The sequence below is a fragment of the Embiotoca jacksoni genome, unplaced genomic scaffold, assembly GCF_022577435.1.
Source record: "Embiotoca jacksoni isolate LCO1_2020_lvr unplaced genomic scaffold, fEmbJac1.0.p SCAF_14, whole genome shotgun sequence".
Classification (NCBI taxonomy): Eukaryota; Metazoa; Chordata; class Actinopteri; family Embiotocidae; genus Embiotoca; species Embiotoca jacksoni.
The window spans coordinates 8297232-8325000 of NW_027185274.1; the positions used below are offsets into that span (position 1 = coordinate 8297232).

The window sequence follows — 27769 nt, forward strand, 5'->3', positions numbered from 1 at the left end:
CACACACACACACACACACACACACACTCACACACTCACGCTCATAGTTCAAGGTGACCCTTTTTTTTTTAAAGGAGAAAGACACAGGAGAGGAAATAAGGTCATGGGAAAGGAGAGAAGTGTGTAAAAGGACATGAAATAACCTGGCAGAAGAAAGGATGGAGGGGAGGCGAGGGAGGAAGAAAGGAAAAGGAGAGGTGAAGGAAATGTCAAGGAGACTTGGACGTAACATAAGGACACTAAGGCGTTGTATTGCCCTGTGAAACTGTGTGTGTGTGTGTGTGTGTGTGTGTGTGTGTGTGTGTGTGTGTGTGTGTGTGTGTGTGTGTGTGTTCAGGAACACATACACACACAGATAAACAGGGAACCTCCCAGAGTGGAGTCCATCCTGGAATTTCTAACAGGAAATTTATTCTGCCCTTTAAACAATGGTGTAATGCACACACACTTAGAGTGCACACAAAAACACACAGACACACACACACACACACACACACACACACACACACACACACACACACACACACACACACACACACACACACACACACACAACCTTTGAATCCCCGTAGGAGTGCCACACGGTACGACAAAACATTTAGATCAGTCAAATCAAAACACTCATAAGCCACATTCGACCGTATCTGCTTAATTGTTTGTTTGTTTTATGTACAGTGTGTGTGTGTGTGTGTGTGTGTGTGTGTGTGTGTGTGTTCTTTAAATCAAAAAGTGCCTGTGTTTGATTGCATGTTTTTGCTATTCAGTCATTAAAACTGGATTTGTAAGCTTGCACCTGTGCATATTTCCATTTGTGTGTGTGTGTGTGTGTGTGTGTGTGTGTGTGTGTGTGTGTGTGTGTGTGTGTGTGTGTGTGTGTGTGTGTGTGTGTGTGTGTGTGTGTGTGTGTGTGTGTGTGAACTAATCACACCGTGTTTATAATTCAATTTAATACACTCTTAATTTGCTTCATTCATGTGCAATAGCTGCCCCAGGTGTACACTTTGAAGTGGGACCTCACATTCGAGCGCTCAGCCTTTCACACATTGATGCAAAAAAACGAAGGCTAGAATCGGGTGGAAGGCTCAATGGTTAAAATAACAAATGTGTAAACTTGTGAACACAGGGAATACAGTTCTCCTTCCTCTCTCTCTCTCTACATGTGCGTAGGTATTGCTGACTTCCTGTTTCTTGTCCTAAGAAGTGCTCTGTGTTCTCAGTGTTGACAGTGAACAGTGAAAGATGACATAGAGGGAGGGAGCATTTACAGTTGCATCACAAGCCTACTGGCAACCATTGTGGAGAGTGACTGGAGATTTGGCTGTGAGCCAATAAGCAGGCTGAAAATAACAGGTTCATTTTGATCGCTGTGTAGTTAAATTCAGTAAAAGTACATCTGTCTCCAAATTTCTCCGTGGCACAGAGAACAGTAATTATGTAGCTGGCAGGTTAATGTTAAGATGCTCATGCCAGCCACTATTAAGTACATTGGCTGGCTTTTGGATGAATCCAGTACCAATACAGTGGTGGGTTTGTAACTGCAAATCTATTTTAAAAATTGTAAACGGAAACCCCCTAAACAGCGCAGGTATTAGCGTTCTTTGATATTTATTTCTCCTTTTTCACCGGTCTTTTATTTCGAAGTACATCTGTTTTATATCTAGTCATCCCACCTCACAGTTAGAGGCCAGTTCAGAAGAGACTCCTTTTCTTGTTGCCAACCAAATCCCATGAGTGCCTCCTAGAGGCTTTGAAGCCCTCCATGTTCAGATGAGTAATGTGACAAAACAGACTCAGTCTGCAACTCAGATGCTCAGATTCCGCAACCCTGCAACTATTTTCAGACATGACGGCAACCAGTTGCTGCAGATCTACCTAGTTTGAGCTTGAGAAAACACAAAACCAGTGAGTACTCTGGGACCCAAAAATGTGTGGCACCAACTATGAAACAAATGCAGTGCAAATTTAACCTCCTTTAAAACAATGACCAGGGTCAGACCAGGGTTATTTGACCAATGTCTTTAGTTGATTCAAACCAAGTCAGTGAACTGGGGTTCATCCCCAGTCCTGACAGCTCAGATAGGACCTGGGTCACAAATCAGGAGAGATACATAATGATTAACTCACAGGCTCAAAATGGGCGGGGGCAACCCAGTGTTGCCATTCACATCGAATTTGACCCTTTCCTTACACACATCAAGAGGTGGATTGTGACACAGAGTCAACACAAAACATAACATGGGTATAGCCCTGGTTGGTCCCTCGGTGTGAAGGGAAATAAGTTTTGGAAGTACATCAAGATCGGTAACACTTTATAATTCCAAGGTTAGGTAGGAAACAGATGTATAACTGTGAATACTGAATTTGGGGAAAGACCATACAATCTGCTACTGAGGTAAAGGGTAAATGAGGACACGATTTATCTGGTGGACTTCCACTTAATGATAATTACAGTCAGAGCACAGCATGTCAACCACACATGCCAAAATATTTAATTCAATTTAACTCAATTAGGTACACTTTCATAATTCAAAATATATGAAGGATAATGTTGTTCGTTATAAATGGTCACCAAGTCAAATATAAAATGTATGAATACCCACGCCAGTGACACATAGGAGTGTTTTTATTATTAGCATTATAATTATTACTTTTAATGCTGAAAATTATCTTTTTAGTAGATGGATGGATGGATGGATGGATGGATGGATGGGTGGGTGGGTGGGTAGGTAGGTAAGTAGGTAGGTAGGTAGGCAGGCAGGCAGGCAGGCAGGTAGGGAGGTAGGTAGTTAGGTAGGTAGGTAGGTAGGTAGGTAGGTAGTTAGGTAGGTAGGTAGGTAGGTAGGTAGGTAGGTAGGTAGGTAGGTAGGTAGGTAGATAGATAGATAGATAGATAGATAGATAGATAGATAGATAGATAGATAGATAGATAGATAGATAGATAGATAGATAGATAGATAGATAGATAGATAGATAGATAGATAGATAGATAGATAGATAGATAGATAGATAGATAGATAGATGCATGAATTGTTGAATGGTTGAATGGTTGAATGGTTGAATGGTTGAATGGATGAATGGTTGAATGGTTGAATGGTTGAATGGATGTGGGGAAGCAGAAGGTTGAAGATGGGCCGTGCAATGGAGGAAAAACCTTATCCACAATAGAGTTAGAAATGAGGCAAAAAGTGGAAATTCAGACAAGATAACAACCCAAGGGTGAAAATAAAAGACTGAACAGAGAGCGAGATGGAGCCAAGAGAATGGCGAGAGCATGTGGGTGTCTGTTCCTGAACAGAGGAGTCAGATTAAAATAGAACAACAGCCACATGACGACAGTGTGACTGTCAAAAAACCTGCAGCGGAGAGAGACAGAGAGCGACTCATAATGGGATGTAAAGGACAAACGGAGAAACAGACAGGTGACAAAGAGACAGAGCGGGGTGGGGATGAAATCATGAATATTGAGAATATGGAAAACATTAGAGGGAACAGAGCGACAAAGACTGAGTATGTGAAGGAGATTCAGATGACTGAGATGGAAAAGAAGGTGAGGATGAAGAATGCAGAATGGAGACCATCATTGTGGCTTCCCTATCAGAGAACGGGTGTTTTTTTGCCTTTGCACGCCCATCAGTGCCCCTTTATCCTGTCCTGAGCTTTCAATAACTCCCCACTGTAGCGCTGCTGGAAAGAGAGAAACTAAATGAGCCTCGGTATCATTGTCTCTAACAAAGCTGCTATCATACATGACACATCTGGTGCTTTGGCACAAGGTCGTTTTTGAGTGGCAATGATATTTAGACATCCCTGATTGGCCGTTCTTGACATTTAAGAGGAGTCCAGTCCCTCGGTGAGAACTGATGTCGATCAGACCCATTCATTTTAGATGAGGTGCTTAGCATTTTACTGCATCAGTACTGAGTCTGAGTCAGGAACAAACATAGAAGCAAAGCTGTGATATTACTGCGGAGCATACACACATCAAAATGTGGACAAGGAAAACTCTAACTCAAACTTTTTATTTTGACGGTATTATAAATACTTAATAAACTGTGTAGCCATACCTACTTTTTAAATATTACATGAAAAAAATTCTAACTTGATTGCAAAGAGTAACACAGACAACCTGCTTTGAAACAAACAAGTTTAAAACACTCAGATTTCATGGAGGCTCATCACCACCAGTTTGATTAGTGTCGTCAATGTCATCATCAGGGTAATTGTAGGAATGACACCCGATGCGGGAACATTAGTGCCGCTTTAATAACTACGGACAAAAACTACCTCCAGAGGGGATGAGAGAGAAAGTCTCACGCAGAAGGAAAGGAGGCTAATGCTGCTCAGTCACAGCCTGAAATAAAAGGAGACATGAGACACACAGCAGTGACAATCATTCATTTGCTTACACAGAAACTTGAACGAGAATAAACAGCTGCACACAGAACAAGGTGACAGTACGCAGTTGTTAATTTCTCATCAACAAGAATGTCGATCATAGCGGTCCAATCTTATCCACAGAGGTACGCACAAGGTGCCCTTTGGTCTCTGCACCGTGAACACCTGATTTGAAGAATGCGGTCATGTGACGGAGTAATAAGTCCAGGGTGATTGGATGGATCAAACATTGGTCTTTCACCTTCTAGATGGCATTCGAGTTGGACAAAACAAAAGTCAGTGTGGATTTCTTCTGAGTAACCTATTTAATTTATGTAACGTACGTAAAGTATCTTACGTGAAGTAACTTATGTAACATACATAATGTTATGTAAAATTACATATTTTACCCCAAACCATGGTCTAAAAAATGGCTTCATAGACTCCCATTCAAATTCTCTCATGAAATACAAAGTCAATAATCATCATTGTGTCATGAGCTAAGGTCACTCCTTATTAGTTTTCTGGCAATCCATGAAAAGCATCCCACTCTTAATTAGATATTAAGTAATAAAAAGCGGTATATTTGGTGTGTCTGTTTGATTGACAGGCCAGTGGTGCAGTCAGGTTTCCGCTATAAGTGGGTGGGGCATAGTGTCCTGGGGTTCCCGGTCAGATTGAGTCAGATCCACATGCTCGCTCCTTCCCAGCTCATCAAAATATGGTCAGTTCTGGCTCCATAACAGCAAGACGGCAACGGCAGATCACAAACCAATGGGGGACATCACGGCCGTTTGCTGCTTGCTTTAAACCCAAATAGGGATCTTTTCTTCAACCTAACTATTTGTTTTTTGATGTCTAAACATAAGGCATGTCAAGTATGTATGAGACGCCAAAGGGCGCCTTGTGCATATTTCTGAGTCGACAGTGGGCTGTGACAAAGCAGTTGTGTTTTACTCCGTGGAATAAAAAACGATTTGGTTTAGTGTGATAATTGAGGATTATGTCATCACAAAATAATCAGGAATCACAACAATGATGCACACAAATCATCTTATAAATCCACTGTTCTTTATTTCTAACTTAATTTTTAAATTATTTCTTTCTCTTTCTTCTTGAATTAAAATGCAATAATGATGAGACCTGATGAGAACAGCTGTCTGATGGTGTCTCTGGAGAAACTTAAACAAGCCTCAGACTGACTGAGAGGAGAATTGGCAGACATTCACTACTGACAGAATAGCATTGTCAAGTTTTATAGCATAAGGGTCTGATCCAAATCCGTCTTGTTGGATATTTGTTATAGATGAGCTCATATAAAATTTGGCCATGGGCTTTAATTAAGTCTTGAAGTCTTAATGATACTATCAAAAAAGGATGATATGAATGACTGATTTTCATTGAGGATTAGTGATATACTAGGAGCAACAGATTAGACACACTCTGACACTGTCTTCAGCCTTTCTTGCTGTGCCTCAACTCTTGTCTCCCTTCTCTGAACGATGTGTGAATTTCATCAGCGAGCAGTTTTCTGTCTTCAAGGGACTGGGTTCACCACCTCCTTAATCTGTCGAGTCCTGCCTTTCCACTTGTTCTTTCAGGTCTGACTTCTTGTTCCTCACTCTTTCTGTCTATCTTTCTCTCCCCTTGAATCATGCTGAGGAAATGTTTATGAATTACGGTCTGTTGGCTGGTCTGTTTCATAAATTTCACTCATAAACCATGAAAATCCTCTTTTTCCTCCTAGCACGCTCTTTCTCTTACACACACGCATGGATGTTGGTTAATTAAGCAGCAGCATTGTGATGCACCTGATTCTCCTGTCCTTCACATGGCGATAGTCCAGACTTATTGTCCCCAGAGCAGACTCCCTTTAGTGTGTGTGTGTGTGTGTGTGTGTGTGTGTGTGTGTGTGTGTGTGTGTGTGTGTGTGTGTGTGTGTGTGTGTGTGTGTCATGAGGCCCGTCTTCACGGCTTGGCTGTATTCTACAGTGCATGTGTCTCCAGTATGTAAGTGATGCTACTGGAGACCAAGCTCTGTTGGAATAACAACCAGGACCCAATGCAACGTTCTGCTGGCCTCCCTCCAGCCATGCTGTGTGTTTGTGTGCATGTGTGCGTGTACCCATGTCTCTGTCAGTCTTTTTCTCAAATAGACACTGAGGCACACACACACACATTTAATCATCACATCTGTCCCTCTTCTCACCTCGTCTCTTCGACGACTGACAAAAATCAATCCGCATCAATAATTCACCTAACTTAAATGTTAACGAGCGAAGAGTCGACCAGTACGTTTCCCATCGACTCAAACGTCCACGGATAAATATGCAGCAGGTGGAGTAAGCAAGCAGGTGATTTGCTGAAGTGCACAAAGGTGCTTGTCATAGCAAAGTGAATAGTTGAGTTTACATAAATCTCTACAGGCCTGAAGGAGGATGCCTTTAATCATCTGCAAGTGGAATGCCATTACCCTCCATCCTCTTGCTGTTAGATCAAGGTCGAACCTTTTGAAATGCAGATTGGCTTGATTCATGGCATGAGATGGTTCTGTGAACAATGCAGCAGATAAGAAATACTAATAGAAATTAGCTCCTTAAACTAATCCTCCCGGTTGATTTTTTTTTTTTTTTACTTAAGCTAGGTTGTTATTTAATGTGACCAATTTAGAATTTCAATGCTCAGCTAACTGGCTAAGCTAATTTCATTCTCAGAGGAATGTGTGTCTTCAGTACATTCATGAGAGTGCAATCAAGTACCAAAGAATCTAATATTACAAATCAGTGTAATGCACCAATGTAATGTAAACCTTTGTTCCAGAGGTTTTACATCTATTCAATAATAAATAAATGCATGAATTTGAGGTATTTCACATAGGTTTTGATTCTCAAAATTAATGAAAGCTATTGTCTTGTATTTTTTTTTTCTGTATTTGACTATTTGTTAACATTTTTAATTTACAAAAAAAAAAACTGGTCCGCAGATTGATACAACAGCAAACTGGTTCAATGCTCATTTACATGAGACTTCAGGTAAAATGGAGGTCGCACCAAGAACAGAGCTTATAGATCACGTGTACAGCATTTTACTACTCTGTCATAATGAAAACAAGCGGATAGTGCTTACGAACTGATATGTGGGTCTGATGACATTTTATTAGATCACAATGAGATCTAACAGGAAATGAGTGTTTCTGTGAGTTCCTTTACAGACTGGAAATTAAATTGACTGCAGTATTTTTGTTTCTGCCCCCTCGATGCTACTGCACTGCGTGAATATATGGGTCCAGTTGTTGCATCCTACTGGGCGTAGACCTGGGGTTCATTTTGAAACTGTTGGTGTAGGCTTTAACCAATCGGGGTTGACTACCATATGTGCCGAAACTGCCAAAAAACTCCACCAACTACATTTAGAAAAAAAAACACAACATCATCACCGTCACTGGTCGCTGATTGGTCCACCCGCGGATACCAGACCATAATCTAAGAAAACTGAGTTCGTGAGCAATAGTCTGGCTAGTTAGCGCGTGGCACATGAACCAAAAAAGTGTCTATCTTTGAGACTTTTGCTCAATGCATCGACATGACTGTAGTGATGTCGCAAAAAGAAAACGTACTATCCATGGATTAAAAAAATCATAATAGAGTAAAACATGACATTGTTTGCCATTGGAAGTGTCCTTTTATAGACCTCGCTTTTATACTATACTCTATATTTTTGGGCCACAGGGGATTTTCTTTTTGTTGCAGTCCTGCAAGTGACCACTGGGGAACATTTTCAGCATGGCTAGGTGGCAGCACCGTATGTAGCCCTCTTAATACATCCCTATAGCTCTCTTAGTATATCTACGCTCTCGCTCTTAATACATCCATGCTCTCGCTCTGCTCAGCAGCTTTTTAGTTGTTGAGTATTCTCCTCAGCTATGCCAATTTCCACTGTGCTGTGCCAGCACTGGTGAATGCTCTGGTTGCGCCCACATTGTTCTGCCATACCAGAAAAATGCCCTGGATTGTGTATATTTACTGAAATCAATCACAATTGTAGCATCACGGGGGAACTTGTTTGAGTGCGACATTTGCTAGTGGGGAAGCGAGTCCTGCCATTAAAATGACAAAAATTCCTGTTGCACCAAGGATTTTGGAAACAGTAACAGAAGAGGAGGGGTAAGTCAAATACAATAGCCAATGGCAGTTTCATATGATCAAACTAATAATTTTCCACTATTGGAGTGAGAAAATAACACATTGAAGGAACAACAACGTTGTTTAACTTTTCTCAGTGTAGTTGGCCTGACCTGCATGAGAGGCCAGTTCAAGTGGAGCTGCTCAGCTTCAGGTTGGTGCAGCAGCCAAAATGAATGAAAATTCGAAGGTCAAGTGGCTTTTTACATTTAAGTTCAGTCTTGTGCTCCATCATTACTGTGATTTCATGCTTTATGAATAAATTTGACTTGAGCAAAATCCAGTCATTAAGAGGGCAATAGGATTTGGCTGCAAGCTCAGAAATCCTTCCAGTGAGGGGAATTTTTGCTGAGAATTATTGATCAGATATGAAATATAGATATAAAACAGCGGGGCTTTTAGTTGTTTCTGATTACAAAGTAGCATGTCCCAGATAAAAGCTTTTCTCTCTTCACTTCAATACGAAATAAATTGGGGATCATTTATTGGCTCTTTCTTGCCATATTTAACTGATTGCTACTTTACATTTCATTTCATTTAGCTGACGCTTTTATCCAAAGCGACTTACAATAAGTGCATTTCAACCATGAGGGTACAAAACCCAGAACAACAAGAATCAACAACAACAACTTTCTCGCTACACCAGCCCCACTTCCTTTTCTATCCCCTTGTTTATCAAATATATTTGCTCTGGCTTTTTCTGGCATCTTACGTCACATATTCCTTCTCTCACTGGTGTGCTCCTCAGGGGTTTAAATCTGTTTTCTGCTGAACCTTTCACACATTTCTGCTGTTGCTGGATTCATACGAGGAGCCCCCAGAGAGCAGATCCTGCACCAACAAATATAACTGTATAACTATTTTTGCAATTTTGCTTTGACTATTAGTGAATAGAAATACAGTGAACATGCGATCTGATTGGCAGGGCTGGGTTCAATAGCTATGGGAAATAATTTTGTTTTAATCACCTTGAAATACCACAGAGTATGAAATGTGTACAAATCAGGCAGCACCAGGAAAGTTGTTTTTCTTATAGCTATGCAACTCCAAACAATATAGTACTCAGAAAAAAAGACCATTGCTAGTCAGGCAGCTAAAGCAGGCTAAAATAAACCTTTGAAAGAATGTACAAATATTATCTGGCTTAGTTCTGCTGTGCTATACAGAGCTGATTTGGCTTTATCCTGCTAGCTACAGTTCTGTCTGTGCAGACTTAATTAAACTTTTCAGTGAGATGTCCTCCTGGAGTTATACTGCAAATGTCTGGCTATCTCTCTATTAACTCAGATTTATGACTGCTGTAGTTCAGGGAAAAAACTGAATGAGAGGGAAAATTTTCTCCTGTTTTTTTTTTTTTCTTACACCTATATTTATTAACAGGGTTTTTTTGGACCAGGAGTTAAGCCCTGTTTCTATCTAATTTCCATACCATTATACCTTTGGTCTGACCACGATGTTTTCACACCAGCCACCGAGCAGCTTTACAAGAATATTTCAGACTTAAGTGCTCTCCTGAAAAGCAAATTGCGTACAGCTCTTACTGGAGAGGCGTGCACACTTTACTCTTTTTATCTTTCTCTCTACATGTGAGGAAACCAGCAGGAAGAGCAAATCGAACGGGAAGGCAAGTTAGAGGATAAAAAATGTATTGCTCCGTAATCACAAATAATTACAGTTAGCAAATTATGCTGTAATTGTTTTAATTGTCCTCTTGATGGCACCCTGTAAATAATCAATACCCACTGCCCTCCGCTTTATTTGTCAATTAGAGCTTTATGTGAGCAGTGTTATGTGCAAGCAGAACAGCTATTGAGTTTGAGCTGAGGTTAACCAGCTATTTGACACCAGTCTTGCTGTTTCTTAAAAAAGATAAGGCAAGAGAGGAATCTGTGTTTAGTTATGCTGATCACAGGTGCCCTTCAAAATGTCAGTGCGATCTGAGTGATTAGAAAGCCTGCAGACAAAGACAACAACAAAGACTACACCCTGATGAAAGGAGGAGTAGGAAAGGAAACTGGAAACGTAACAATTAAGGGGTTTCAGTTGAACGATATGCTGAGGAAAACGAGAGACATGGAGGGAAGATAGGATTAAATGTAAAAACAAAAGGAAAAGAGGTAGACAGACAACACCAATAAAAAGCCCCTTAAATCACAGCATAATTCAGTTTGACATTTTTAACATTTACATTGTTCCACACGCACAGTCTGGAGGACAGTACAACCTGCATCAGATGATTATTAATGATGGTAATGCAATGAGTGGAATGAATATGAGAGTATTTCTGACGTTAAATAAAATAATTAAATCAAAAATAATGACTATGCATTTACCATCTTTGTGGTCGGCTGGGTTAATGCCTTCTCTTCTGGCATTTTTAAATCAATTTAGATAAAAGCTTCACCCAAATTCACATGAACTGAAATGACATTAGAGAAAACTGTTAGTGTAATGAAATCACAGCATTGTTTCTATTCAAATTTTGATGCTTCAGTTTTGAAGGATTACGTTGTCCTCTGTGTAATGCTTCTTGCCGGGAAGAATTGGTGATTTTAAAGAAAAATAAATCCAGTTCTTCCATTAAAAAAAGAACAGTTTTCTTCTCAGTTCCCCAAAAAGCTGTCATCTTTGAGAAATTAGGAAATAACTAAAAACTCATGCATGTGTGTCTACATCAGGGCCTGCTGTGTAGGTGGATGTGTTGTTTGCGTGCGTGCGTGCGTGCAGTGATGGGTGGAGAAACAGTTAAATTAATATAACAGATGGTTTGAGTTATATGGCGAGGAATGATTGTGAAAGGTCAGAGGACAGAGTCTGACATTTACCAGAGAAGTCATATTATTGCTCGTAACACATGTACAAACACACACACAGAGGCACACGGAGGACGGCAGGTTTCCCTGTCGATCCTCGCTGAGTTCTTGACAGTAGAGTGGTGAGGATGAGGAGCCAGAGGCACTCGCTGTTTGTCTGCTGTTCAAATCTACTTTTGATCAGACATGACTTATTCGGATTTGCACAAGCATTTCAAGATTTGCGACTTAAGATGCAAAACACACTCGAATTGTTTCTTTCATGCACACTCAAACACTCACACTCACACAAGGGCTGGCAGCGCTCCAACTTCATTACTACAACACTGACAGGCTGATTGAGTGATCAAAGCTAATCCCATTTAATCATATCTAATCATATGTAATAACCAGCACTGAGTGCTCAGGCATGACAACACTCTCTCTAAATCTCCCCCTATTCATCTCCTCCTTCACATTTGACCCCCACACACACACTCCTTAACAACTCGTCCCTCTTCCTACTCGCCCACCAACCACTTCCTTGTCTTCCATATTTACTCTCAGAGAGACGGAGGAGAAACTGGTAGGAGGAGGACATAAAAAGAGGGGGGAAAGACCAATAAAAGCGAGGGGAACAGATGGACGGCCTCAGTAGAACGTCAAGCCCCGCAGCAGGCGCAGCTCACAATACCTTTGTGGCAGTAAACGCTGAAGGAAGGAAAAAGATGCTCTTCCTTCCGGCTTCGCTGTGTGACTAACAGCTTTGTCAGAACAACTGTGAGAGGAAGATGTGGCAGTCATGGGCTATATTTTCAACGTTGTCGTCATCTTTCCAATTTATATTCAGTACACACTTTTTAAAAGCTGCAGCATCTTAAGGCTTTTGCGATTTTTTTTTTCTCTGTGTTTTCCCTTGCTTTGAACAGAATTTAAAGTCCCACTGAGACGTGTCTTTAGACTGCAGCTACATCTAATGATAATGCAGTGTGATAACTGGAACTGGTAGGGATTTAAGTAGACTGCACACAGAGCGTAAATATGCTTATGGTATGAATTTATAGCCGTCATATGGGGTGTTACGAGGCCTCGTCTGAAAAAGTTGAGGTTGATTGTGCCGTTTTGTGTGCCTGATTGTAAATGTTTGTGGAAGCTGAAAATATGAAAAACCACAGACACAGATTCAATTTTGCATGACTGTAAAATATAAATGTAATATAAAAAATATATATTATATCATTTATAATGGGAAGTTATTTTCCTGTTTTCCTGTTCCTCTATTTGTCAAGCCTGTTTCCAAACCGAATCGCTCTTAAAGTTAAAAGTTTCTTTTAGAGGACCAAAAAGAGCTCTTGAAGGAAACAATCTGCTTTCCCCTTGCACTTAAATTGTCCCTTTTAGGGCATTAGTATGCTTCAGATGAAGTGTTTATCGGATGGTCAAACACCATCTGAAAGAAACCAAACCCTCTAAACCTGTCTGACATCGCAATTCCTTCTGTAATTTACCCCACATGGCCAGTAGCCTGGTGCGCAGTGGCAAGAAAGTCTGCAAAATTTAAACTTCCTTTCTCAAGCTCTTTTTTTATTCTTCATGCAACTTTTTCTGCCTTAACAACATCACTAAGCAACAGCGCAACTGCCAGTAATGTCCATTTATGCAATTCATTGCATCTCACATTTCTCCATGACACGTGTTTTTGCCCCGCCCCCCAAGTTGTGGCTGCTCAGAACAGCTAAAAACACTGGGCGCCAGTACAAGCAAAGCACCAGCAGCCGCTCCGGTGTGTGTGCAGGCACAGTGCTGAGGTGTAGATCACTGGAATTTTGGCTGAGGTCAGGGCCTGACACACAATCACTTTTTTGTTATTCGAGTAAACCGCAGGAAAATAGATTAGAAGCGTAAAAACACACTTTTCTGTGCATGAATAAGACGCAAGCCGTTAAGTGTTTCAGTGTAGACAGGAGTGTATCTGTTACATCAGACATGTCTGAGATGGACGACTGAAAACTCAGCTGAGATGCTTTGTGTGTAGATGGTAGTCAGATGCCACCTCCTTTCAAAGTAATTAATTTCAAGCCTGCCACAGTCGTTACTGCGAACACACAGGGTCTGGTGTGTTCCAGGCAAAATATTCAGACATTTAAGCTTGTCTGTCCTGGAGTGACTTTTGATGTGGAGAGATGATTTATCAAAGTCAGAAGAGATAGAAATAGATGGGCACTTGTTAAATTGGATCAGACTGATCAGAGGCAGACTGTAATTAAGTTAAATACCACATTTTCAAACACTCCTCTCCAAGTTGAGTGCCTCTATCAAGTTTCCAAAGGAAGCATCTATGAGGAATGTAAATGTTTGTGATTTGTGAGCCATGACTCTTTTGCCACTAGTACTTCCACTTGCGCTTTCATTTCATGAATCAGGTGTCTACCAAACTCTGCAAATGAATTTTTGAGTGCTTTGTTTTCACCGTTACGAAATGGGAAAAAAAGCATTAAGTGTCTTGAAGAGCAACGCTGACTGCAGTAATCCCTGACGACATCTGAGTTCAGTTCATTTTTAAGTAGCACACCAACACAGATTGCTGTGTGTGTACAGTGTGACAGTTTTTAATGTTGTTTCAGAGGCCTTTGCAGCCTGCCAAGGTAAATATCTGGGGAAGATGCTGTTACTGTACAAACCTTGTACCCACAAAGAAAACAAAATTGCAGCCAAGGACGCTGTTTTTTTAGAGCTGTACTTCGAGATCATGAACAAACAGCCAAACCAACATCAGGGCATCTGTTTGTCTTCCTCCTCAGGATGCTCTACTGCGGCTGGCGGCAGTTGTCGATGCACGCTCGCTGCGAGTGGCCCTTCGAGACAGCACACAAGAGCTGCTACCCAGCACGGTATGTCCATACACACACGCAAAACTCTACATTTGCACAAAGTGAACATAATTGAAAATTCCTTAATTTATTACCTGGAAAACAAAAGCTTCATGTTAGTATTCAGCGTGGTGGAACCTAACGACTCGGTCCTGACATAAGACCAGGGAACAGAAGTCTAAGCCTTGTTACAAATGGATGAGCCTCATCACTCATTAACTTAATTAGAGTCTGATTAATATTACAAATGAATGTGCATGTAAATGTGTGTGTGTTTTATTCCAGGAGTGTGTATGTGTCTACGTGCTGGAGGGAGACTCGAGGCTGCTTTCTGATGACCCGCCACATCAACTGCCACAAGAGGGAAAGATCAGGTGTGTACCGGTTGTGTGTGTGTGTGTGTGTGTGTGTACGGAGCAAGTCACAGATGTTTTGCCTCAGTGAATCACTGTTGTGTACTGATTTGCTGCTGCGTCGTCGCAAGCAGCAAAACCGAGGGAAGCAATAGAGCGATGGGAAGATAAAGAGGGGGAAGCAGAGACAGGTGTTTTCTGTGTGTGAAAAGCAGGTGTCACCCGAATCATATGAGCCGCTCAGTTCCAAAAAACATCATCAGCACAGGGACAGAGGTGCCACAGAGGGAGATGTCATCATCAAAAATCAGGAGGGTCTTCTCCGTCTCTTTCATCCTTTTGTTTTTACCGCTTCTTGATTTTTTTTTTCCTCACTCCATCGCTTTTGTTTTGTCATTAAAACTCTCCTTTTATCTCACATTGTTTCATCTTCTTAAACATCTCCCTGTGTCTCTCACTGCCTCTTTTCCTCTTTTGTCATCTGCTATTCCACCTTCCCTCCTCACTGCTCCTTTTCTCCCAGCTTGCTCTTTCCCCAAAGGGCCATGAAGTGCTAAGCCAGCTGTGGCTCAGCCTTCCTACCCACAGCCCCACCCCCACCCCCACAGGCCACCCCACCCACATCCACACCCACCCTCACCACTCCTCTTTCTCTCTCACCTTCAATCCTTTTCCCCTTGGAAGTGTTGCAGGCCTAATAGCCGAGGTGACAGTGCCCTCGGGCCCTCAGTGAGACACGGCGATCCTCTCCTCTCTTAAGTGCTCTCTGAAGCTCTACAACCCGATGTGCTACTGCGACGGCTACCCGGGAGTGGGCAAAAAAAACAATACCACATTATTGAGGATGAAACTATCTGTTTTTCAGACAAGAAGCCTATTTCCAACACCCCATTGCCACACAGACACGGGATCCCACGCAGACATGATTATGAGAGTCAAACGCACAAGGACACAAGCACTGACCACATGTGCACACAAACAGATACACACACACACACACACACACACACACACACATGCTTGTGCACACATTTATCAGGACTGCATATAGGCTGGATGTAGTGGGGATATTAAAAGAGCTACAGGCCACTTTGTTACTGTTCCTTCTCCAATTCACCTGCTTACATAAGCCTGTTATCAAGACCTTGGCATACACACACACACATTCATACACACACACACACACACACACACACACACACACACACACGCACGCGCACACACACACACACACACACACACACACACACACACACACACACTCTCTCTCTCTCTCTCTCTCTCTCTCTCTCTCTCCAAAAACCCATCCGAGAGGCAGAAGGCCATGTTGTTTGAGCCTCATTCCAGCCCGCTTTCGAATACATACAAGCCCATTGGCCTGACCTTGACACACACATACACACACACAGACAAATGCACAAACAAGTTCAGCAAAGACAGATTCCATTTTTGGTTATCTTCTGAACTATTTGTTGTGCACGAGATAACGGAACTCTCGCAGCCAAACAAGCTATTGTTAGAAATACTGCAGAAGGAAGATGCACAGTGAGCAACAACTGGAGCAATACTTTTATTAAAGTTGAAGGATTTATCAATTTTACTTCTTTTACTTGGATTTTGTGAAATGGACAATTCACATTTTACTTGAAGCAGAGGATTGACAGATTGCACATGATTTGATGTGGCGATGTCTGGGCTTTACAAACCCTAACACACGAGATCGCACTAAGCGGTCACACAAAGCTGGTGGACAACTCGCCAAGTCAACCAAACGTTTCCCAATTCAGCTCTGAGCACATTCACATAAAAGAGGGGTTGTTTGCAGCATCTGACCAATCCCAAACATGGACAAGTGTACTAACAGCAGAGCAGCATATTTTACAAATGAGAAGCAAACTATGATATTAGAAAAATATGAAGTTAAACACAAAATCCAGACTGAAAGCACCACAGCTGCAGCTACCAAATGCTTAAATTGAAAGACTTATAATATCACCTTACCATCACTAGTGCACGGAAGAGCTGACTCTAATTACATGTGTGTATTTCATTAGATAAATGTATTCTTAGATATATTCGTATGATTTGTATGACGGTTTTAGTCTTATCATTTTAGAATAGATGAGGGAGCATATAAGAAATAAACATAAGAACATAATTCAAAGCAGTAAGTAAGTTTATTGTCACATCTTATACATACAACAAGAACAAGGCTTTAAAAGCTTCAGTCAGTCTCTGTTGTAGGATGTTATCAGTAAAAAACTAAATGAAATGGAATCTATATCTCATAAAAATCACCGGGGAAAGATGCGGAGGTTTGTCAGTCTCTGAAAACTCTGCCGTCCACAGAGGACTGTTTCAATCCGAGCACCGAGCTGCAGCATAAGTTACCATGGTGATGTATCCCAGTAAGAAGTACTAAAACTCCGGAGTTAAACCTGAAGTTACCTCGATAACCTCAAATCCTGCTTCGTAGTACTGGCCTCATGTTTTCATAAGCTGTGTGGTATAACGAGTGCAGTTGCCCCTCAGTTTTCTAAAATGCACAAATAATCAAGCACACAGACAAAACTACAGCAGCAGTAACTGTTATACCAGAGCTCCTCTTCAATCAGAGATGAATGATTTCACTCTCTGCTCATCTTTGTATTCTGTCACATCACGCACAAATTAACACAATACTATAAGAAATATTCATAATAATGATCCATAATTCGTCTGAATTCCCTTCTTTTTTATTTTTTTATTTCCACATTACCACACCTTCCACTCATTAATGGTTCAGCAGTTATGACGAATGGTGCTCATAGAGTAGATTCAGGCTGGAGCATGAAGCACATCCATTAATCACCATCTGATTTCTGTGGGTGACAAGTGCACACATGCACACATATCACTGTGTCAGAGTGGACTGTTTGTTGTAAATGTTTGATACTGATGCTAACCGTTGCTTACTGGCTCCCGCCGCATACACTGCAAACTGCAAACACACTTGCCAATGCTCCAGCTTTGACCTGTATGTTAGTCCATTTGAGCTATTGTTGCTGCTGGCCAGCATCCACCACTATATTCAAGCAGATTTGTGAAAGTTCAGTTGACCATAATATTATTACAAACTTAATAGTTGAACATAAACTGTACTGTATCATCTATTACATACAGCGTAATGTCATGTGTGCACAGACAATATAAAATGACCGTATTGCTCCTTTTGCCCCTGGGTCGTTTGTTTTGCTGTTTGCTGTGCTCACTATGAATTGGTTTCATGATCCTGCAGAAAAGCTGCTTTGAACAATTACATTTCACAAAGGTCAACTGTCTTTGCCAGAATATTAAACCACAATTCGACTGAAGTGGACTATCGCTCCATGAGCTGAGCTGAAATAAATGGACACTTTTAAATCAATGCACCATGTAGAGATTTGGCTGCAATGGTTCGAGGGGATTGTAGACTCTGTGTGCATGTAATAGAGTGACTGTGCGTGTGCATGTGCCTGCGTGTGTGTTTCACTTGATGCCAGAGGGTTTTGTTGTTATTATGTGAAGCACATAGATCCTGAGTTTACCTGTGTGCATGAGTGAAACTATTTTTGCTTATTTTTTGCCATTCATTTCCATATCCAAGGCAGTGTGTAAGTGTGTCTGTTTACTGAAGTGTGCAGTGTGTGTGTGTGTGTGTGTGTGTGTGTGTGTGTGTGTGTGTGTGTGTGTGTGTGTGTGTGTGTGTGTGTGTGTGTGTGTATCTTTGGCAGAAGCCTGTCCAGAATAAACAAATCCTTGTCTCATATTTTAGCATAAAAAAGCTGCCCTCTGTATTAGATATAACACAAACCTACTCCTTTGCCATCATCCCACCTGGCTTCACACCTGGCCAGCGCTCTGTTTCTAACACACGGCTGTATTGAGTTCCTATAATTTCACAATGAATAATAGCTCTATTCAGACGTGGTTTGGTTGGTATCAATGAACACAGCGTGTCTGGTTTTGTAATGTTGGTGATTATTTTTCCTTTTGCTCCAAATGTCTTACAAATCCTCTCTTTCTTTTTGTCTGACAGTCTGACTTTTTCTTTCTCTGACTAATGTGATGTAGATAATTGTCTTTCTCATTTTTTTTTAATCTGTCTTTCTTAGGAGCATTGCGGACCAGCTGAAACGATGTCAGTGTTCTGGCCTTCCTCCATCTGAACTACCAGAGAAATACAGAATCTGCCTCGCAGCACCGCTACCGGCACACAGAAGAGGTGTGTTTTTTTGTTGAAGGGTAGAGCGAGGGCTTGATGCTGGTGGACGGACGAATGGACCAACATCTGAGTGTGTATACTTGTTTGAGGGTGTGTGAGCATGCGCTTGTGCACGCATAGGAGCAGAGAGATGTGAGAACGTGGGAGGAAAAAAACAAACGAAAGGAGGTAGAGTGAGAAGTAGCGAACAAGAGATGATGATTGCAGAGGGAGAGGTATGTAGCCGTGTGGGCAACGAAACCGGACCAAAACTGTCCAAAAAAAAAAAAGCATCGGAGCTCAAATGATGAAGAATGAAAAGACTCTGCATTCCTCTTCAAATTAAAATGTTTTGTTTTCATATAAAAGCAGAGAAAGAGAATAACCTGAGGGAGGAAGGTAATCATAGAGACATGCTGAAGTACACACTGCGCTGCACTCTCTGGATCAATACATACCACTGAACATTCAATAATGCTGCAGAAAAAAAGAGTTAGTTTGGTACCGATGTGACAAAAATAATTTTGTTTTTTTGTTTGCTGTCAAAATATGCAGCAACACTCACTTCAATGACCAAACCTATTGTGCTCATTATCATCTGATGATGCTATAATTGAGAATAGCATTTTAAAGACAAGAATAAACAGTATTTTACAAGGACGTTTCTTCCATGTTTTCCCCTTGCAAATTTCCATTAGTATTAGAACATGGAGGGAGAACAAATAATGAGTTAGACAAGGACATGTAAAGATAAAGCACCAAGAGTCTGTTTATTCTGAAGCATTGCGTTATGTATTGTGAATGCCTTTCTTTCCTTCTTTGTTTCTTTGTTTCTTTGTTTCTTTCTTTGTTTCTTTCTTTGTTTCTTTCAACCTTCCTCCTACCCTTCCTCCCTTCCTTCCTTCCTTCCTTCCTTTCAGCTGTTGTCATCCCTGTCTTGGACCAGGAGCGAGACAAGGTCATCGCTGTCTTATTGGTGAGTCCTGCCATTATTCAAGGACATACAATAGGATTTTAAAACATGAATCACCCACAGTAATGACTCACTTGCTGCCAATTATGTCATTACCTTTACATCCTCCCTTATGAGAAGGTAGATACTAACACCATATGGATTAATTTCGTTTTATTCAACATGCAAAAATGTAAATGAGCTCCTCAGAGACAGAACAGCTTGCACTTGTCAAGCTCACGTACCACTCTGCATAGCATTTTGCTAGTTTTTAACTTATGTATGGCGTTGTGTGTTGCAGGCAGGCTGTAATCCTCTATCTGATCAGGATGAACTGCATCTGAATGTGCTGGAAAAACATGTAAGATCTCTCTTTCTCTGCCCACCTTGTTCACACATGTGAGGAAACAACTTGGCAAAAGGAGCTACCTTACTTTTAACCAACATGTGTATTACATAAGAAAAGCACAGCCTATATATGTACAATACAAAATGCTGAAGTCTTATGAGAAGTAGACACAAACATGGCCAGTCTCCAGAAGAAAGAAAATTAAAAAAAAAAAAAAAAAAAAAAAAAAAAAAACATATGGAAAATACACATACATAAACAGCTAAAATCAACAAAAGCAAAAAAAAAAAAAAAAATACGGTCACAAAAATGGATAGAATTTAAGTACTAAAACCAATGACTATATAAAAATTGACAAAGTCTTTGGGTCTAATGCAGAAGAGCCTGAAACTACAATGCTACTGAGGGCATCTGCGGGCTGACTCCAAAACACCTCCCACATAATTTAAAGAGCATCAACTTCTCTCATGAAATTCGAAGTCAATACATTTTTTCCTACAAGTCATTATGATATCATTCCTGTAAATTCCCTCCTGATCTGTGATTTGGTGGTCCTTCTGAAAATAATTCTATAATTAATTAGATATTAGGCCTCAAAGAGAGGTATGTTTGGGGCAGGTATTTTAAAATAGCTCCTCAGTTAATTGTTTCTGAGAATATAATTAGAGCCTCTTTCTGTTTCTTAAGAGAGTCAATATCATCTCTCCATCAATAAGTGCTCGGCCTCTAAAAACATTTGGCGACTCTCTGCAAAACTGAATGTGTGGTGACCACACACATTCTCAGCCCTGTCAGGCTGGTGATGTTTACTTCAATGGCCTCACCATTAATATTTATTGGTTCTGTGAGGGACTGAAGGAAAGATAATAAACTTACATCAAACAGTATTGTTCTCTGACAATTTTCCGTCTCAAATATTCTTTAATCTCAGCTGGCTTTGGTGCTTGTGTCTGTGTCTCTATGTATACATCCATGACGTCACAGGCCTCAGTGGCATGTGTGCGAGTCCAGGCTGTTCAGACTTCGTACTCGAGGCCTCCTCTCAGCCCCTCTCCCCTACAGTCCCACAATGCACTGCTGCACCTCAACGTCTCAGAACAGGACTACTGCGAGCTGGACCGCAACATCTTGCAACTCTGTGGTATGCACACACACACGCACGCACGCACACACACACACACACACACACACACACACACACACACACACACACACACACACACACACACAGATCAACAACAAGACACATAGTAATATATAGTAATAAAGTCATCTTTCTTCATGCTCTTCCTCTTTCAATCTCTCAACCATATACATCTTACATTTCCTCTATAAACAGAAACTAACACACAGCTACACACACTTTGGTATGAGAGGTGAGATATGTTATTAGAGAAGCCCGTCTGGAAAAAAAAAAAAAAAAAAGCTCTGTGAATTTAGATGGAATCTGTCAGTGGCATAAGGAATGTGTGACAGCTACAATGTGAAAACAGAACGCTTTGTAAAAACCCTGTTTAAAATCTCATGCATAATGGAAGTGGACTCGCTAATGCCGTTCCTGCATACATACACAGACATCAATATTGTTTACTCTCTTTTAATTGTCAACAAATATGAGTTGCCTTTCATCCCCGCAGTTTTTTTGTGGCCTCTGCCTCATCCTACTGCCCAACTCCTTCTGTCTTCATCTGCAATCCCAACAGCCCTCCATCCCTTGTCTTGTCTTCATTATTAGTCCCGCTGTTAGCTGCTTCCTGTTCACCCTCCCCTGACCTCGCTGTCTCTATGCATCCCTCCCTGGATTGCTTTTTGTCCACTTGTGTACATGCTCTGCATTCCCATTGCCCCTCAACGCCAATCTGCCCTTGCTCCTCTCTGGTTTTCACTCCCATCTCTCTCTCACTGCCTCCCTTCTCTCTTTCAGGTGAGCTCTATGACCTTGATGCAGCCTCTCTCCAGCTCAAAGTCATCAATTATGTAAGTGGTGGCGATCACTCATACGCCCCCCCCCCCCCCCCACACACATACAAAGTTAAAGTACATGCAAAACACAACATCCTTCCCAGTGACTTCTTCCCCTCACCCTGTCATTACCTATACCACAAGCTTTTCATCACATAATTATCTCAGCAGTCACCCTGTAGTATGCCCCACTCCGTATATACAGTACAATACACTTTGCACAAACCAAAAGAGCAGAGGCAGGGGTGTCAAGATAGATTACAGATAAGGATGAGCTGTGAGAAAGAGCGGAGTTATCAGGCTTTAGCTACAGTATGTCAGCAATCTGCCTACAATTTAAATGCATGGAATTACTCACAGATAAACACAGGGAAAAAAAAAGGGAGTAGAACAAGAGAGAGGCGGGAGGTTTGAAGGTTAGAGTGCATCAAAGGGGGCAAAAGCCTCAGTTCCTCAGATATTCAGATATGGATATATGCACATGAGCCTTTTCTTCATATATTCAGCCTGAGGGACTTGATTGGAATATTTTATTCAGACTTTTTGTAAAGCTGAAGGTTAAGCCAATGTTTGTGTTCATAAAAATATCAATTATCTCTACACTTGAGCTGAAACAAATTATTTATTAACAGAAAAACTGCATCTATTTTTCTAACAGACCTAACACGAAGCTTTAGAACATTGTTACCTATTTTCTGACATTTTACATACTAAAGATTATTTTACATAAAAGCGTCAGTAGTTGCAGCCCTAATATATTTTATGTTTTTGAAATGTACTTTTTGTGATTCAGGTATTCAAAGTACTGTATATGTTTTTACTTCGTTACAGAGTACCCATCAGATGCTTTAATTTTACCCATTTCTTTTCTTCATTTTCTTGTTAATAGAAGAGAAATTTCAAAAGAGGAACTGATTTACTGTTGACTATAGCTGTCACTGTCCTCTTGCAGCAGAAAACATAAGGACTGTACCTTTAGGGTTCATGGGAAGAGAAAGTCTGTGTGAAAATAGTACAAATTTGTCATTTCTCTGCATAAATGGTTAAGTCAAATATACTTGACCTTGCCTACACCTGTGCTGCCTTGGGCCGACTCATTAGCGATGTACAACAGCACTGTGACAGCGCAGCCCGCCTGTACCACGTCATCCTTTGATGCTTCTAAACCTGCGTTTGAAGTCTTTTTCCCTCGTCTGTAGGGAGAGGGAAATGGCAGTGGTGCTGCAAAAAGGCTGCAGGGGTTTTAAATGTATTTTGAATTGAACAGGATTTGTTCCGACTGTTTATTGTTACAGTTGTAAAAATTGGGTGGAAAGTAGAGGAGTGAGGGGTGGAAGGAGTAGGGGATTGTTCCTCCCGAAGAATCGTCAGTTGGGTGGGAAGAGCTCGGGGCGGCACTCATGGGATTAACAGCATTTGGAAAAAGGGAGCTGGAGGGGATTATTATTATATGTCTGTGCATCAACATGCTTTATGTGTGTGTGTATGTTTGTGCTGTGTGTACGTACCTGTGTGCATGAGTGATTGTGTGTGTATGACTGGGGGGCAAGTATGTTGGTAGTGGCAGTGGCTGGTGTTTATTCCTGTCCGACTTGCTCTTCATCCAGCTCTGTGGATTACGGAGAAGAATGTTGTGTGAGGAAGCGCACCTCTTATAACTGTGTGTGTGTGTGTGTGTGTGTGTGTGTGTGTGTGTGTGTGTGTGTGTGTGTGTGTGTGTGTGTGTGTGTGTGTGTGTGTGTGAGAGAGTGTGTGTGTGTGTGAGAGAGTGTGTGTGTAACAGATTGAATGTGTGAATGCGAGCAGATCAATCAGTTAGAGTATGTTTTTACGCCACACTTTGTATTTCAGTCAATGAATGTAAATGAAAGATTTTATACACACAAACACCAAATGTGACTTTGTCCTGTTTATTGATGATGATGATGACGATTATAAAAAAAAAAAACGTTGCATCAGAGCAGCTCCATTTGCAGCATCGCAAAGAATTAATTGACAGAAACACAAAAATACTAACATTTAACATCATAATTACAGTCCCTGGGCTTCAATGCTGTATTTAATTTTAGGATTGACTGTTGCACAAAAGAGCTCTTCAGTCTATTAAAACACAGAACCTCGTTTCTCCAGTTTGATGGCAATAATTTGTTTTCTGGACATGCTTAGACTCAAGGACAATTTGGACCTGCAGACAAAAACACAAGCATACCAAAGCACACTGAGACGCAGTACGGAGCAGGGCAGTGCGCTGGAAGCACGCTGCTGGAGTTTTGAAAGTGAAATATTGTCCCATACTTTTGTTTTCATTCTTGAAAAGAAAAAGACAAGAAAGGAAACCCTGAATTGTTGAAAAGCTTAAAATCCTAAATCAGGAATGGGACAACATTTCACTTTCAAAATTCCCTGTATGTTTACAGTGTTGTTAAAAGAAGAGGTGATGTAACACTGTGGCAAACATGCCCCTGTCCCAACTTTTTTGCTGACATTAAATTAAAAATGAGCACATATTTTTCATAAATCAATAAGATTTTTAAGTTTCAACATTTGAATATTGCCTTTGTTCTATTTTCAGTTAAATATGGGTTTACATGATTTGCAAATCATTACTTTCATGAGTATGTAGCTAAATGTAAAGCTGTTCATTGTAAAATGATGTATATCCATTTTTGATGAATTCATAGAAAATCTTAGTTTTTTTGTGAAAATAAAGTTGAATAAATTCTCCTACACTTTCTATTTATTAAACTAAATCTATATTTGACAAAAACAAAACCTTTTAATTATTATCTGACAATAATAGAAAATTTATATCACACTAATCAGGCTGAATTCACAATTAATATATAACAGTGAAGATAATACTGAATTATTGCCACACTGTGGCTCAAAGTTGTTTTTTTCAATTGTCCACTGATTTCTAATCTTATCTTCACACCTAGGATATGCTCCACAAAGTACTAAATTGAGGCTTTAAAAACAATCTGACCGAGTCTGATTGAGAGAGATTTTGTGATTATAAACCAATCTGATGTTATGTTTGTGTTCTTCTGCAGTTGCAGCAGCAGACTCAGTCCCAGTGCTGTTGTTTGCTACTGGTGTCTGAGGATAACCACCAGCTATTTTGCCAGGTACAAACATAGACACACACACACACACACACACACACACGCACACACGCACACACACACACACACACACAAACACACACACACACACACACACACACACACACACACACACACACAGAATTCTTTCTAAATCTTTATCGCTCTCATACACATTTGTTTTCATAATCTGCCTTTGAAATGCCACACAACAACAACATGCACAAACAAGTTTTCTCATACAATCTCTCTCACTCTCCCTTGCCCTGTGGAGGCACACACACACACACACACACACACACACACACACACACACACACACACACACACACACACACACACACACACACACAGACGGAGCCATCTACCATTTTAGTAGTGACTCATTCAAGGACAAAATATGGGTATTAACATTTGAGTAACTTGCGACCTTTGACCTCTGTGAACTGTAGGTAGTTGGAGACAAAGTCCTGGAGGAGGAGATCAGCTTCCCGGTGAGGCAAAAAAAAACACCACCCAATAATGTATTCATATAAGTATTCATTCATTATATTTCTGTTTGTCTTCAATGTTCCCTGTAAAATACTTTGCTCAATTTGTTTATTCATGTCTTCATTCAGTCCGTCATTTATGCACCATTTTAAACATTTACGTATTCATAGGGTTCTGTACACACTTTTGGAAACTAGGAATCAAAGGATGTTTGTTTCAGTTTTTAATAAGCATATTTGTAATGCAAGTGTTGTAGCCATGCGTGTAGATTTTTTTTGACTGACATGATAGAATAAACCTCCTACATGTAATCTTTTATAATCCTCGGCAGGGGTTATGATTGAGAAATTTGGGCAGGAGAAGTAATGACATCCTTTGGGTCGCTGTAAGTCTCCTTGCTCGTGGTGCAGATGGAGCATTTTTAACAGGCTTCCCATTATGGTGTGAAAAGACTGTGTGCCCCTGGCTAAATGATGTGTGAAATCTTGATGATAGTTGGTGGAGGGAGATATTAGGGGACACAAATAAACCTCAATTGGCAAATTTGTGCCATTTAACAAGGGAGGTAATAAGCCCCACTCAGACTAAACAACCTTTATTTATATATTTTATCCCTAAAATAATCTGCACGGAGTCTTTGAGAATTCTGCTTCCTTTATGTCATCCTTTATCCTTCATGTCGCATTACAGTGTATTTCTATACCTTCCTCATGCTCATGCTGTTTTTAATCTCTCTCCTTTTCTCTCCACTGTTCAGCTCATGTTTGGACGTTTTGGCCAAGTGGTCGAGAAGAAAAAGTCAATTACTCTTCAGGACATCAGTGCTGTAAGAGACTCTATCTATGTACAGTATCTATGTATCTATCTGCACTCAACACAAATATAAATGCAGCGCTTGAGCTTTCAATGCAATTTTTCATCAGTTGAAGTAAAAGATCTAAGAAAATCCGTGTTGGTGAGCACTTCAACTTTAGATAACCAAGATAATCCCTCCACCTGACAGGTTTAACACATTAAGATGCTGATTATTGCACAGTATTGCCTTAGACTGGTCAAGATATAAAAGTCCACTCTAAAATGTTCAGTTTTATCAAACAATTGGCTTGTTGACTGCAGGAATGTCCACCAGAGCTGTTGCTCTTGAGAATTTGGTGGTACAGATAACTGGCCTCACAACTGCAGACCACCTGTAACCGTGCCACCTCAGGGCCGCCACATCCGGTGGCTTCAGCTACAAGGTGGTCTGAGACCAGCCACCCAGACAACTGATGCAACAGTTGGTCTGCACAACCAAAGAACTTCTATCTATCTATCTATCTATCTATCTATCTATCTATCTATCTATCTATCTATCTATCTATCTATCTATCTATCTATCTATCTATCTATCTATCTATCTATCTATCTATCTATCTATTCTATTCTATTCTATTCTATTCTACCTATCTATATTTTCTTCCTGTCATCCTGTCAGGAGGAGCGTAGGCAGCTGTCCAGTATGTTGGGCTGTGAGATCTCCTCCATGCTTTGTGTCCCAGTGGTCAGCAGGGCCACCGGTCAGGTGGTGGCACTCGCATGCGCCTTCAACAAGCTGGTTGGGCAGAGGTACGTAAAGTTTGTGAAAGACTATGTTCATACTGTTAGTTGTTCCTGTCATGTTGTATATCTATTTCATTTGGAGTAGAGCTCTTACTACAAAAAGACCCATTCAGTGAAATCCTGTTTTTTAACCACATAGCTGCTCATAAATCTCTCTTAGTCCCTGATAGTTTATTGCTGGAACACGTTGGAAATACTGGGTTGTCAGTCTGAAGTTGATTTGGCTTTTCCTAATTCCTTAATTTCTGGTTCAGAGTAGATACAAACATTTATCTGACAGTGGCTCAGTAATGTTGGGATATAGACTGTTTGGTTGAGCCTAGCAGCTCACATTTGTTGACGTTATAGCTGTGGAGTCTGTACTGCTGATTCCACTGAAATCCACAGCAGAAGGCTGTTCATGAAAAGATACAATGAAGCAATGAGACACAAAAGCAGCCCTGGAGTGAGAGCAGCACACATGTAGTCCCTGTAGGGTTGCCATCATACCAAGGATTTGGCTGATTTAAATATAGATTT

General features: G+C 40.8%; 1 protein-coding gene across 2 annotated transcripts in view; it reads left to right on the plus strand.

Annotated features, from left to right (window-relative positions):
- LOC138197177 (cGMP-dependent 3',5'-cyclic phosphodiesterase) overlaps nt 1-27769 on the plus strand; it is a 144482-nt gene that overhangs the window by 98179 nt on the left and 18534 nt on the right. For both annotated transcript variants that reach the window (XM_069147815.1, XM_069147816.1), the window contains exons 3-13: nt 14149-14238; nt 14503-14591; nt 18704-18813; nt 19713-19768; nt 20046-20105; nt 21078-21234; nt 22018-22070; nt 25109-25183; nt 25612-25653; nt 26409-26477; nt 27126-27256. In XM_069147815.1, the coding sequence (XP_069003916.1) occupies nt 14149-14238; nt 14503-14591; nt 18704-18813; nt 19713-19768; nt 20046-20105; nt 21078-21234; nt 22018-22070; nt 25109-25183; nt 25612-25653; nt 26409-26477; nt 27126-27256 (932 nt within the window). The remainder of the gene's footprint in view (nt 1-14148; nt 14239-14502; nt 14592-18703; nt 18814-19712; nt 19769-20045; nt 20106-21077; nt 21235-22017; nt 22071-25108; nt 25184-25611; nt 25654-26408; nt 26478-27125; nt 27257-27769) is intronic.